This window comes from Cariama cristata, unplaced genomic scaffold (assembly GCF_000690535.1).
Source record: "Cariama cristata isolate BGI_N322 unplaced genomic scaffold, ASM69053v1 scaffold10688, whole genome shotgun sequence".
Classification (NCBI taxonomy): domain Eukaryota; kingdom Metazoa; phylum Chordata; class Aves; order Cariamiformes; family Cariamidae; genus Cariama; species Cariama cristata.
Genome location: NW_009630669.1, coordinates 12,928 through 26,623, shown reverse-complemented (window position 1 = coordinate 26,623; position 13,696 = coordinate 12,928). Strand labels below are relative to the sequence as shown.

The window sequence follows — 13,696 nt, the reverse complement described above, 5'->3', positions numbered from 1 at the left end:
GTCCGTCCTCCGTGTCCCCCCCCTTCCCCCCCCCCGGATTTAAAGATGATAGAAACTGCTAGAACATGTTAATAGCCATCTTGGGAAAGTACACTGTGTCCTGGGGTCCTTGATTTTACAGCCCTGTCTCTGTTTTCACAGTTGGTAGCCTTCTGTCCATTTGTAACTTCTCTTAGTGTTTCATATTCATCTTTCACATGCATTCAGTGCAAAAAGCATAGCATGAAGTTCTTGGCCTCTCCCTGTTAATGACCTGGTTTGATGTGTGTTACGGCCCTGTCCTCTGGAACCGGCTGCTTGTTTCAGAGCAGAAGACAGCGACGTAACAAGGCCAGCGTGACCTAAATTGCTGACTTGGATGTTGGTATGTGTTCCCTGGAAATATGCAGGTTTCTTGTTCCTGAATCTCTAAACCATTGAGAAAAACCCAGCTTTTTCTTTACAGCTAAGCTATGAAGACGAATATGTTTGCCACAGAAACTTGTCCCAAGTGGACCAGACAGTTCTAGCAGCATTTGGTATTGATGGAGCTAAGTTCAACTTGGTACAGCTTTGCCAGATAACACTGGCTTTAGCACAGCTGTCCATGCATACAGGGCATACATCATGGTTTCCTGATGGACGGCGGGGGTCTTCTGGAAATCATGCATTGGCTTTAAAGTGGCTGTTTAAGGTCGGATCATCTATTTGCAGTAATCCTTACAGCGGGTTTCTGCATCAGTGCAGTTCTCAAAGCAAAGTATTTATTAAAAAAAAAAAAATAATCAAGGTAGTGCCCCTGGGGAGTATCCCCACAGTCCTGGAAAGCAGCTGTCTACCTAAACCCCAGGTCTTGAAGCAAATCTCCATACCTGCTGAGACACCAGCCTGGCCAGTGAAAATTTAATAGTGTGCACAGTTTATAATAAACTGTATTCACAAAGCATTAGTGTGCCTGCGTCCTTTCTCTGAGTCGGTACTAACTCAGCCTTCAGCTCCTGCTTGTTTATCTATGTGAAGAAAAGGTTGGTTTTAGGATTTGTAAAACTCAGATGTCTTGGCAAGAATAATGTGATTTAAAAGGCTGATCCAGATGAGCTGCTTCTGAAATGCTTTTGATGGATCAATATTCTGATCACCTGTTGCTCATCTGGGAGCTCACCGGACGGTAGCAGCTCGCGTTTCAGAGCCCCTGCCTGTCTGAACTGTGTCTCAAACTTCATCAATGAGCATCACATGGCTGGTGGGAATGTGCTAGTGCTGGCTGAGGAGATGGGGCTTTGCAGGTGCAGGAAACGGCTTTGCCGGGAGGGGAGGTCGGGGTGGTGGCACTTACAACCAGCGAGAGCCTGGTACGCCGGTTTGGGAACCCGCAGCAACATTCATTTCTCCACCTGCGTTCCCCATAATGCGAGAGCTGTGTTTGAGACTGCCAGACTCTCATGGCTCATGAGATTTGTGTTGAGTCAGTTGAACCATTTGCTACAAAAGGCTGGTGTGGCTCCAAGTGAGGGTGGTAGCTGGGTATACAAATCAGCTTTTAAGGACGAGGTCAGAATATCTTCTGTAAGAATGCAAAAGCAGGATTTTCCCTATCTAATATCTACTGCCATAAGCTATTAATTAAGAAGAAAGGGGTCTGTGTTCCTCTTTGTGAACCACTGATGCATTATAGAAATGGATGGGGAGGGAATGTGCTGTAGTCCCAGTCTGGCTGTGGGTAGGTGTGTGGCTCGTGAATCGAGAAAGATGTCCAACGGCCTGGGCAGGAGAAATGATGGCCATGGATGCAGGAAGAATATATGGTGAAAACTAGCTGCCTGGTGAGCTTTGTCTGTTAGACAAATAGATGAAGGAGAGTATAGCAAAGTCTTAACTCAAAATGTATTAGTTTTGTTTTCCAGAAAATTACTAGAAAATGTGTGCAATGTAGATTTTTAAATGCTTAGTCTCTTGTGAGCATGTGAAGATGAGTTTTGTTGAATCCATTTAGTAGTTAATACTTTCATCTCCTGAACACTTAAAGTTTTAAAACCTGGTATCAGACACTGTAAATGCTAGAACAGAGAAAGAAAATGCCTTTTTTTTTCCCCGAAGAAGTTAATCTTTGGAAAGGAGTTACCCACCTGAATGTGTTCAACATAGAAAAGGAAGATCTTTTCTTAGTGACAATTCAATACAACCCCGGCTCCCTTGCAAGCATGGAAACTCAGATGTTAGCAGACATTAAAATAATACTTGACGTAAACACTGTGCCCTTTCATGTGGAACGTGTAGGGTAAGCGATAGCTTGTCTAAATCTTTTTCTGCAAGGTCTTGTATCAGTGTCTGTTGTTCAGTGGCTGTTATGAAATCAAGGCTGTGGTCATCTCCTCACCATGCTGATGCCCTGTGGCAGCACTTGTGGGCCACGTACCTTTGTGATTGAGGGTCCTGCCAAAGGAGCACCCAGAGACTCGGATCAGGTCTGGACCCACACCAGCTGGTGATCCAGAGGAACACTGACCTTTCTGCTGCTTTGAACTACGGTTGGACTTGATGATATTGAGGGTCTTTTCCAACCTAAATGATTCTATGCCAGCCTAACTTTTGCCTTCGTGCCTCCTGGATTCCTTCCTCTAGAGACCCACTGATGCTTTTGAGATTTAGATTTCTTTTTTAATACTAACATATTCCTCTGTTAGGTCACAGCTGAGCAAAATGGCCACTGCCTTCTGCTCATGGATTCCCCTGTGCTGTTTCTCTGTTTTCCCCAGTTTGATAATTCCTAGGAGTTTAATTAAACTGTGGATTTTTATCCCTTCTGTATTCATTCTCCTCTTGAAATCACTGGTGCAGTTGCTCACACAGACTGTGATGGTTTTGCATGTTAAGCAGGTCTCCTCTTCAGCTAGTCTGCAGATGTGTATCCTTATCTTCACCCCGCGAGCGCTGCTACCCTCTCTGCGCTTGCAGATGCAAACACAAAGCGCTGTTCTCTTTGGTGTACGCCGGGTTCGGCTGTGAGTGGTGAATTGTCGGGCATGAGCCTTCCCGCATGCAGCTGCTGAGCTTCAGCGCTGTTGATTGCTGGAGTTTACACATACACACTCCTGGAAAAGGTCACACCAGTGCAATATTGGCTTAAATGAAAATTAGTTTATTATGCATGTGGCTCTTCCTGCAGGCAGCTGATTAAACAACCAGCTGTGGCCAGATGTCTGCTGGAGATCCTCCGGGATGCACGCAGCTTTGAAAGATGGTTTGGATGACTTGTAGTGGAGCCCGTTTGTTGGCTCACTCCGACTTGTGGTACTCTTTATGGCAGCTGGGCACAGGGCTGCTCACCAGTGCGTGCGGGGCATCGGAAGGAGAGGAATTGCCTCTGGTTCACTTGGAGAGCATGGGCTGTGCTGGCACTGGGGGGGACTCTCATTTCAAACACTTATCTATTGGGGTATATCAGGAGCAAAACCTATGAGAAGTACCTTGGTTCTCTACTTAGTCTGTACTTTTCTAACCAGAGTCACCTGTAATCTATAAAGCAGCTTTCAGCTAATTTTTCCCCTTATAATCTCTATTAATGCCTGTGATAAATAAACAGATGCTATTTTAAAGAGATTATTTGAGCAGATCAGAAAGATGTAGACAATGATTCATTTGACATCTACAATTGAAAATAAAAATAGTAGCATCTTCTGCTCTTAGTTTCTGCACCTTAGGGCTCTGTATAGTGCTCTGTGCTTTCCAGTTTAGTGACAAGGGGTTGGTCATAGCAGCACCTCCCCAAACTTCCCCGTTTCCTCTGACATGAAAGCAACTCACATGCGGTGGCCGGACGGGGGGACATGGTGCGTACAAGCCCAGAAGCTCTGCACCAACAGAGCAGCCCTGCCTGGCTCTGGGTGGGGTGATGGGGTGAGAAGGAAAAGGAGTGCAAGCAGGGGGTACTGGGGCTGTGCAGGTGAGGGGAAGAGGAGGAAGACTGGAGAGCAGGTGGCTGTGGGTGAGCCCAAGGGCCAGGGCAGGCAGCTCAGAGAGCAGGAGCTGATGAGGGAGCTGGGGCACTTTGTACATTACGGTTCAACATCGCCAATGTGGGCTTCTTGTCTTAAACACAAATAAAGCATTTATCTAACATCATTTGATCCATGTTCAGTAGGACTTGTTTAGGTTTCACAGCATGACATCAGGGGTTGGGTGGTTTCTGTTTAAACTGAGCCCCCCAGTGACAGAGCTAAAAGATGAGGTAACACAAATGAGCCCTCTGCTACTGCTTCTGTGTTACTTGGCATAATCATCCCTTGCTTGAAACTGCCTGCAGTTCAATTGGGTAGCTCTTTGTGGAACTCCTAAGTAGATAAAAGAAAGAAAAAGGAGGAAAAACTCCACAGTGCATGCTCTTTTTCTTCATTAAAGGATTTGGGGGAGGAGGGGTCCTCTTAAAAACATGTAGAAGAAAGTCAGGGAAAGGGATCTCTGCTGAAGTCCATTTTAAGCAATGTTTGCTAAAATGCATGATTTGGTTTGGCTGCATCCTTGTGTGATTTTGTGTTATGTGTGGTCCTAAGTACCCCAATACTTGAGATGTGTGGTAGTCAGAGGCTCTGATGGACATAAACGCAACATCTCAGATTTGGATGCTTTTATCCCAGAAACATAGCAGCACTGAAGGTCTGTACCTGCAGGACAGAAACCTGTGAGAGCTCAGTCCAGCAGAATCAGTTACATTTACAAAGATGACTGTGACAAATGACTAGGAAGGTACTGCTGGAAACCACTGCCTGTCGCCAGGTTTATAGTGATATTTAATTCACTAGGTTGAATGTCTCTAATCCTGTTGTTGGAAAGCCTGGCTGTCCTGAGGCTGGGCTGCAAACTCCGTTATAAAATCCAGCAGGAAAAAGTATCAATTTAAATTCTGTACCCTTTTTCTAAGACCGTTTCCAAGTGGGCAGTGTGGCTGGCAGAGGCAGGGCTCATTTGCCCTTACTCGTACGATGAAGGCAGCAGCTCAGGACCATGGCACATTGCACTCCTCTGCTACGCTTTGGCCACTTCCAGAGGCTGAGTTGAATTTCTCTCTGCTGGTCAGGATGAGTGGCTGGTGAGGAGCTGTCTACATGACAGGCATCTCCATCTTGTGAGGTGAACCTCACTTGCGAGGCAGATATGCGGGGATGGCGAGGGGACCAGGTACTTCCCCCATGGCTGGGCTGCCTCGCTGTGCTATTGCGGCGGTGGGAGCCACTGGTGTTTTAAACCACCAGAAGCCGATCCATCACACTAACCCTTTGCTGCTTTTTGTTTAGGGATGTGAAGGCCATCATTCATCTGCAGTGCTGTGCCTGTACCTGAGGGTCACTGCCCCATTAGGAGTAGGGCTCCGGTGGCAGGACCTGTCCTGGGGTCTCTTTCCTTGCCACAGTGAAGGCAGCATCATAGGGTATCTCTCTCTGTTCTGTGTTATGTTATTGCCTTTCCCATGACCTGTTTCTAAGGCTAACCTGCACCTGATGGATCTCCTGGAGCACTAGGCTGTCTGCCTGGATGCCGTATGTCCCTGCAAAGTCCTTGGGCCAGGGGCTGTTTCATTATGCTGCTGTACACCCCCAGCCAATGCACGGTGCCATGCTCAGCTGAAGGTCTTTGGTTTGCTGTTACAGCAAATTAATCTTCTGACTATAATATTCAATATCATACTTTTGCCTGCGGTTCGTCTTGTCCATTTAGTCTGCTAAAAGAAGGTGCAGAGTGAGAAATCAGTGGAGCAGGGTTTCTAGTCTGTCGGTAAGGCAGGAAAACATGAGCCTTTAATATTTTTTTGATGCAATTTTGTAATTGTAATAAATATTTATGTGTCTTTGGTCCACTGTAGCAAGCTAATAGTAAATTAATTTGTGATGCCTATTTATTACAAAAGGCTGGAGCCTTTCAACCCCCTTGTTGTGTCTGGCAACTCCTGGGAATTAATTGCATGCTGTCAGAAAGGCAGATCTTGCAAATCCAGCCCCAGCCTGCTAATAGTGGGATTATTATTTAACAGTTCAAGACTGTGAGGCTGCTTTTTATTCTACTCCGCTTGGTGGGTTTAAAGAGGTTTTTAAAGAACTGAACAGCTGAGGCAGAAGTCAGTGTGAGTTCAATGGGGGATGCGTTAGCAGTGGTCCTGTCTGCAGCATCCTCAGCAAGTGCTGCTGAGTTAATTGTGCACGCAGAAATTGCTTTGAACAGCTGGTGGCTCTCCTGGCTCTTGTGCTGGCCATCTGCCTTGAAGCAGCCCCAGTGGGGTGAGTGGATTTGGGGGACACCTCTGCTGTCCTTTGAGCTGAGTTAGGGACCTGCTGAGCTGGCTCGGAGGTGCAGTGAACTGGTGCAGTGTAGGGTTGTGGGCCAGCCAGCTCTGAGTATGTGTGGTCTCGGTCCATCCTGCTCCCTTGTCTCATAATCCTGTCCATGAACCCACCAAGCTCCATTTAAAACTGGTGGGGAGATCTGGGCTGCTGGAAAGGCTTTTGGTGAGTCTCCTTGCTTTGGTAGTTAGAGACTGTCTTCTAATTTCCAGGGCAATTAACCTGAGGAAAGTTTATAACCACTTATTCTTGTTCCAGCTTTGTTTCTTTATCAAGTTCTTCTCTAATTACTGCTATTTATCCCTTCACATATATATAATGCATGTATGTATATATAGCCGGTCACCATGACCCAGCAATGTGCGCTGGCAGCCCAGAAAGCCAACCCTATCCTGGGCTGCATCCAAAGCAGCGTGACCAGCAGGTTGAGGGAGGGGATTCTGCCCCTCTGCTCCGCTCTGGTGAGACCCCCCCTGCAGTACTGCCTTCAGCTCTGGGGTCCCCAGCACAAGGACATGGACCTGTTGGAGCGAGTCCAGAGGAGGCCACGGAGATGATCAGAGGGCTGGAGCACCTCTCCTATGAAGACAGGATGAGAGAATTGGGGTTGTGCAGCCTGGAGAAGAGAAGGCTCCAGGGAGACTTCAGAGCAGCCTTCCAGTACCTAATGCGGGACTACGAGAAAGCTGGGGAGGGACTTTTTACAAAGGGCATGGAGTGATAGGACAAGGGGTGATGGCTTTAAATTGGAAGAGGGAAGATTTAGATTAGGTATAAGGAAGAAATTCTTCACAGTGAGGGTGGTGAGGCACTGGCACAGGTTGCCCAGAGAAGCTGTGGCTGCCCCATCCCTGGAAGTGTTCAAGGCCAGGCTGGATGGGGCTTTGAGCAACCTGGTCTGGTGGAAGGTGTCCCTGCCCATGGCAGGGGGTTTGGAACGAGATGGTCTTTAAGGTCCCTTCCAACCCAAACCATTCTATGAGAGAGAGAGATGCATATGGCACATGAAGTCTTATAAAATGCAATTAATACTATGCTGTATCTTTAGAAATGTCTGTGATTAAATTCTGCAATTTTTCTTAGCTGCTTTGTTGGTGACTCATCATCATTCAAGGCCAGCTGGCACAACTGGTTTCTTGGTTGTTTCTGACTACTGAGGTTTTATAGCAAATGTATTGTTACAGGCAGACAAGTGGAGAGCTTTGTGTTTATTACTGTTGAATTAATCCCACTTTTATCACTTGAATCTTCAAGGTCATCTGGTTCTTACATGAAATACCTTTCCTTCAGTCTTCTACTGGCAGTACAATGCCTTTTTTAATAATCTGTACATTTCATCAGTACTTCTTACACTGCAGCTGTTAATGAAAGTACTGAGACAGGCAGACCCCAGGCTCCCTCTGTAAGGAACAACTCTGATAAGCTCCATCAAACCTGACACTGCCCCTTTCCCCATTACTTGTCTCTTTTTGTTGTCCTTTAAAATCTGTTCCCAAGCCTTTCACAGCAGGGAGATCTGACAGGCATTACCTGGATCGCCCTCTCCTTGTGCATTTAGCCCAACCTTTCTTGATCTCTAAGACACTGGACTTTTCTGATCAGTTCCTTCTCTACTCCACTCTCTGCTTAGTTTTAGTATTTTTAAAATTTTTTCAATGTCCTGTTACTTCTCCAGAGAAGCTAGGAGCTTGATCCCACAAAGTTTTACATTTGATGGGGTATGAATTCTGCATAGCATTAGTATTTTTCATTTGAAAAAATATTGGGCTTCCTCCATGTGCAGTCCCCTGAATTCCTGAATCTACTTTCTATCTTTAGTATTTTGTATTTTCGCATCACAGTTTTTTTTACACTTTTATACCTGTTGCCAGAAATACATACATTTAACATGTTCACATATTTAACAAATATGTGAACATACAAATCTGTAAGTGTGGTGTTTCATGAGGGATTCTTATCTCTGCAACAGACTCGTATGTTCCTGTAGGGTATTTCAAATCCAAAATGTTTGGGATCACCAGCTAATGGAGCGCAGGGGCTCTGGATGCCCATCTCAAAATGGGAGGACTTCCAAAGACACAGGAGGAGACCAGCCGGTGGAACATGCAGACCATGTGCATCCACAGGGAGAGTGGATTGAGAGGATTTCCTTGTTAATGCCCCATTTTGTTCTCCAATTTGAATCAAACTGCCATTTTTCCCATTTGCCCTGGCTCCTGTGACTGAATACAGCCTATTTGCAGGGAAGCTTATGCCATTAATTGTCACTGATGCCACTGATCAATGGTGGGAGTTAGGGTTATGTGTTTTGCACCCCTGGGCCCCAACTGTCTGGGTATCTCATCACTTGCAATGACCGGGAGCATCGGCCTGATTTCCTGGCATCACACCTGCTTTGGACAGGTGTCAGCAGTTTCATGTCCAACTTTCCACTGGTACTAGGAATGGGGACTCATTGACTTTACAAGGTAAACTTAACTCCCAGCAGCTGGGACTGTGGTTCAAAATGAAGAATTAGGCCAGTAATAATTTATACATTTTATATTTCAAAATTTTTTTCAACAAATGAATGAACACCCATAATCCAAGGCTATGTTTTACTGAGTAATGGTTGCCAAGGACCGGTCTTATTTCTAGTATATCGTAAGTACCTATAAATCAAGAGTATATTGTAAGAATCTACAAATCAAACAATAGCTCCAAACACGGTAGTAAGTTATGCACCATCTCATAATTTATTATAATACAAACAAGTTTGTCAAACACAATATATTGTCTACTTATGAAAATATCAATATTCACAATTTAAATAGGTGATAGGTCCCACAATTTTATATACCAGCAACTCATCTAAAAAGTATTTTGTTCCTAGCTGTGGTTTTCAAGGACATATACCTATAAGTAATTGTAAAACTGTCCATTCACAGCTTATTTTTTCTAATTGTAGATATTTGAAATATAAATTAAATAGAGTACAAAAGACCATCTCCACAACAAAGACGGTTTTGTCTCCAGGATAATTTTTCCCTAAATAGTGATGCTATATGTGCTTCGTTAAGATTTTATTATTGGAAAATTAGGAGGTACGAATAATACAGCAAGACATTGGCTAGTTAGCAACAGTCATTGCAAGATGCTTCACACAACCAAAAATAAGGCAAGTATTATCAACAGCAGCTCCCATATGGCAGACTAAAAAGTCAAGGCTTTATTATCCAAACTGGACTCTAAGAAGGCTTCACATGTCTCCTAACAAGACACGGCTTGATCCAAAGCCCTCCTAAATTGATGGGGATTGGAAAAACTAACGACAAAACCCACAAGCAACCTTCCCTTTGACTTCAAGCGGCTTTGGAAATAAGCTCTTAAAGCCCTAAATTATCAGAAATTAAATGACCAATCCACAGTACATGAAAATTGCACCTTGTCATTTCTAAAATGATATGGAAAAGGATTGTGAGTTTTTTTCAAATGAAGTTACAATTTAATGGGCTATTTTTAGTGGGAAATAAAATATTAACGCAGAAAGATTTTGTTTTTAAGTATGGTAATTTACAAAAATACATCATCAGGACAGGAAAAATCAGATGACACTGCTAGTTTGCAGTATAAACATTCTGTTACAAAAACTAATAAATCACACCATGTGAATGGCAGCATATGCCATGCACTTAATTGAAATTTTTTAATAAATAAAAGCCCTAAACATTCACCGTTTTCTGTAAGGTTACTATTATATTAAGTAGAATAGTGAATTTCTTGTATAAATAGTTTTTTCAATAGATACATTCTCAAAAATGAACCACTTATCTATATAGATATTGCACTTCAGACTCATTCACATGTAACTCAGACAAGCATTCCTCATAACAAATTTAGAATAAAAATAAGTTATAAATACAGTGTTTTCCCAAAATAAAACATACAGTACCTTTTTCATAAGGTAACTTTGGTTACTATCAACTGACAAAGACCAGAGAGAGGTTTCTGAGACGAGGGTAGAAGGCATGGCCACAAAACTGAATTTCTGTAAAACACTGGTAAGGGGAGCAATAATTTTAACCTTGCTAAAGGCTGAGCATCCCTCTTACACTTTATTATTGCAAGTAAGTGTGAAGCTTTGAGATCCCAGGGACAAACAGCCTCCAGGGTAAGGTGGCTCCTTGCTTCCCTTTGAATCTGGGGAGATTTAGGTGGGTAGCATCCTCTCGGTGGGTGAGGGTGGGAAGGGTCAGCTTTTTCTCTTGGCCCCCCCTTTCCCCAGAGGTGCCCCTCTCCTCGCTCTAACCAGCGTGGTCCCTGGGGTGCTCCAGCACCTTGCAGAGGAGTGCTGAGCAGCTCTTCCAACTGCTCTGCTGATGGGAGAGGTCTGGGTGGTGTGTGCTCCCCAAACCACTGGGCATCCCGTCACCGTGCTCCTGACCGACCTGAGTAGCCTTGATCTGTCCTGCGAAAGCCCCTCCACACATGAGCCAGCCTTTGCCTGGGGTCCTGGTCTTCATGGCTTGTGCCTTCTGCTGCCGTTCCCTCCTGGGGAAGGTGCGCTCAGGTTTGGCTCTTGCAGGATGCTAGTACGGGTTGGTGTGCAAATGCAACCTTTGTGGCAGGAGGGAACCAGGCTGTTGTCCCCAGCAGGACTTTTGCAGACTTGGCGTTTCTTAGGGGAAATGCACCAAAGCTGAGTCATCCATGGGTTTCAGAGAGATGCTTTCAGCGTTCAGATACCACCAAAGTGGGATTGACCGGATGCCTTCTCAGAGGAGCTCGCAATGTTAATCCCTGATGCACCACGAGCTCCCCACGGGCAATGGAGATGGGCACAGGCACAAATGCAGCGCTAGCACCAGGCTACTTCTTATGTGCAGTGACTGAGAAGCTGCCGTGTCCACTGACCACATTGTGCTTGTGTTCACCGTGCAAGGAAGTCTGCTCTTACGTTCAGTAAGGCTGTGTTAAGTGCCTGATATAGAAGTAGAAAGGTTGTGGTACATGGCTCTGAGAGACCACAAGCCAAGATCTGAAAAGGAGAGAAATTAAAAGAAATGCATTTTCAGCCTTCCTGTAAATCTCTCCTCATTTTTTACACTCAGCATTGCTGGGATGCTGGTTTTTGAGTGTGAAGGAAGAGAAGTTAAGCTACATTAAATAAGGTAAATATTTAAAAGCCTCAGTCTAAGCTGGTCTGTGGTTTTACTGCTGTTGGGTATTTAATGGATTTCTTTCACAAATAGTTTTTTTATAACAATTAAATGGCAAATCTGCAATAGGATGGCATACTCTGTCAGGAGGAGATCTTAGGTTGAGTTTTTTTATATGTTAATCCCTAAAGGCCTCAACACAAGGGATAACTGAGAATCTTTACTGATTAAGAAGGAACCCGAAGGCTGTGATCACTCCAAACCTCATAGGGGCAGCTTTGGTGGGAGCTCTGCATCAGGCAGGACCTGGCCTCACACTTGAAAGTCTTTGGAGTGGGAAAAGATGCTGCTTTTGTTCTTTGCTCTAGAAACCTCCCTCCCTCCCTCGAGCTCCCCTGTCTCAGTCACATTCTCAAATAACAACTTAAAACATGAATATTGGCAGCTTGCAGGATTGCTTTCTATGCCAAGGCTGCAAACAGGTACTATATCGGTCCTCAAGCCTTGTTCAAATGAACCAAAAAGGGCTTGTCACAGTTCGTGTCTTGCAGGCTGCCTCCTGCAACAAGGTCTTGACAGCAAGACTGTGTGGTATTTCATCTCAGAAACAACACATCGGTTTTGGCAAGTGCACACACCAGAAATGGCACCTTCCACAGTACATAAAAGCATCCATTTGCTCTGTCAGTAGTGAACTGCATGGTCAAGTAAGGTTTTGTTGTTGTGTTTTAAAAGGTTGTAATTAAACGCTGTTGTAGCTTCCCCCTTCCAATGACTTTGGACTGCACTGGTGCTGGGATGCAAAACGTTTAAGTGCGACTGAACACTAAGACTTGAACTCTGAAGCATATTCAGAATGCTATGTAAGAGACAGAAGCGTTTGCCTTCTCACTTTTGCTCCTAAAATCAAGTGCTCCCGTTCCTTCCTAACAGTCTGATCTGCCCTCGGTCTCCCAGGGAAATGAAAGCAAATGACCATTCTTCAAAACAGCCATTTCAGCAAATTACATCCTGAAGATGTAACCACTTGAAAAGAACTTGCACCCAGGAACTCCACCTATTGCCCTTTTCATGGTGATACTTTTATAGGTTTTCCATTCTTATCATACTGGTAAACAAGCATTTTGATGCAGTGAGAGTTGGCCGGGGAAATCCAAGGGCTGCTTGTTATGGAAAAGTTATGGTTTGTGTAGAATTGCACAGGTTGCTTCTGACACTTGAAGAAGGCTTTCAGCGTGGCAGCTGCCATTGTGCGAAATCTTTTGCTAATAAAACAGTAGAGGAAGAAATTGATTGCAGTGTTCAGCAGTGCTAGCATATTGGCGATGTCCGACACAATATGTACCACCCAGCTGTTGTTTATAGGTGATACGTAGAGGTGATACAATATCATGATTATTCTTGGTGCCCAAAGTATGGCAAAAATAGAAGTTATAGTAAACAAAATGGCTGTTGTTTTCCCTGTGGAGTACCCTCGTAGTCGGAAATTGCTCTTTCGCCGCAGCTTGTACACAATGATGGAATTTAGGATGAAGAAGATGGAGCAGGGCACTAAGTAAACGGTAAAGCAGTGGATCCAGATGAGGACGTGATGCATTGATGTGCTTATGTAGTCTTCAATCCAAATGTTGGGCCACCAGTAGTAGGGGATGCTGGTTAAAAAGCAGGTGGTATAGACACTTACAATGACTTTTCGAGTACGAGCAGGGTAGGAGACTGTGTGATACTTTAGTGGATGGCACACAGCTATATACCTATCAATTGTTAGCGGAACCGTAATCCAAATGGAAGTGTGGATGGAAGAAAATTCCAAGACCTCAATTATTTTGTCCAGTACCTGAGGCATCTGTTTGTTTAAGATGAAGTCTTCCATGAGGAAGTCAACAAAGACGATAAAGAAGAGAACCAGGATGTCAGCAGCAGCTAGAGCTAGAAGATAGTTATAGGAGGACTTCTGCCTGCGAGCCACGAGCTGGGAAAGGATGATGACTGTCAAGATGTTTGCTGTGGAGACAGAAACACAGAGTTAGGCTATTAAGATGTAACACTGGCTTTTCTGAGCACTTGCTTGGAGCAGCAGCTCTGTTTAAGCACTTGGCAACATGACCATCTTTAATGAAGTTCAAGAAACCAAAAGGAGAACGCTACAGTTGGGTCCCTCGCAGAAGCTGTTGCAACGAGAGGAGCACGTGGCACTGCTCCCGGCTGTGGGATACACTGACATTCAGTGTCCTGGCAGACCAGGAA

At 44.6% G+C, this 13,696-nt stretch overlaps 1 protein-coding gene across 1 annotated transcript; it reads right to left on the bottom strand.

Moving 5' to 3' along the window:
• Nucleotides 1-12,518: 12,518 nt before the first annotated feature.
• GPR139 (G protein-coupled receptor 139) lies at nucleotides 12,519-13,469 on the bottom strand (the record flags this gene model as incomplete). Its single annotated transcript, XM_009705642.1, has 1 exon — nucleotides 12,519-13,469. A coding segment is annotated over one exon (951 nt), but the record flags the coding sequence as incomplete, so codon positions are not given.
• Between the last annotated feature and the right edge of the window lie 227 nt (nucleotides 13,470-13,696).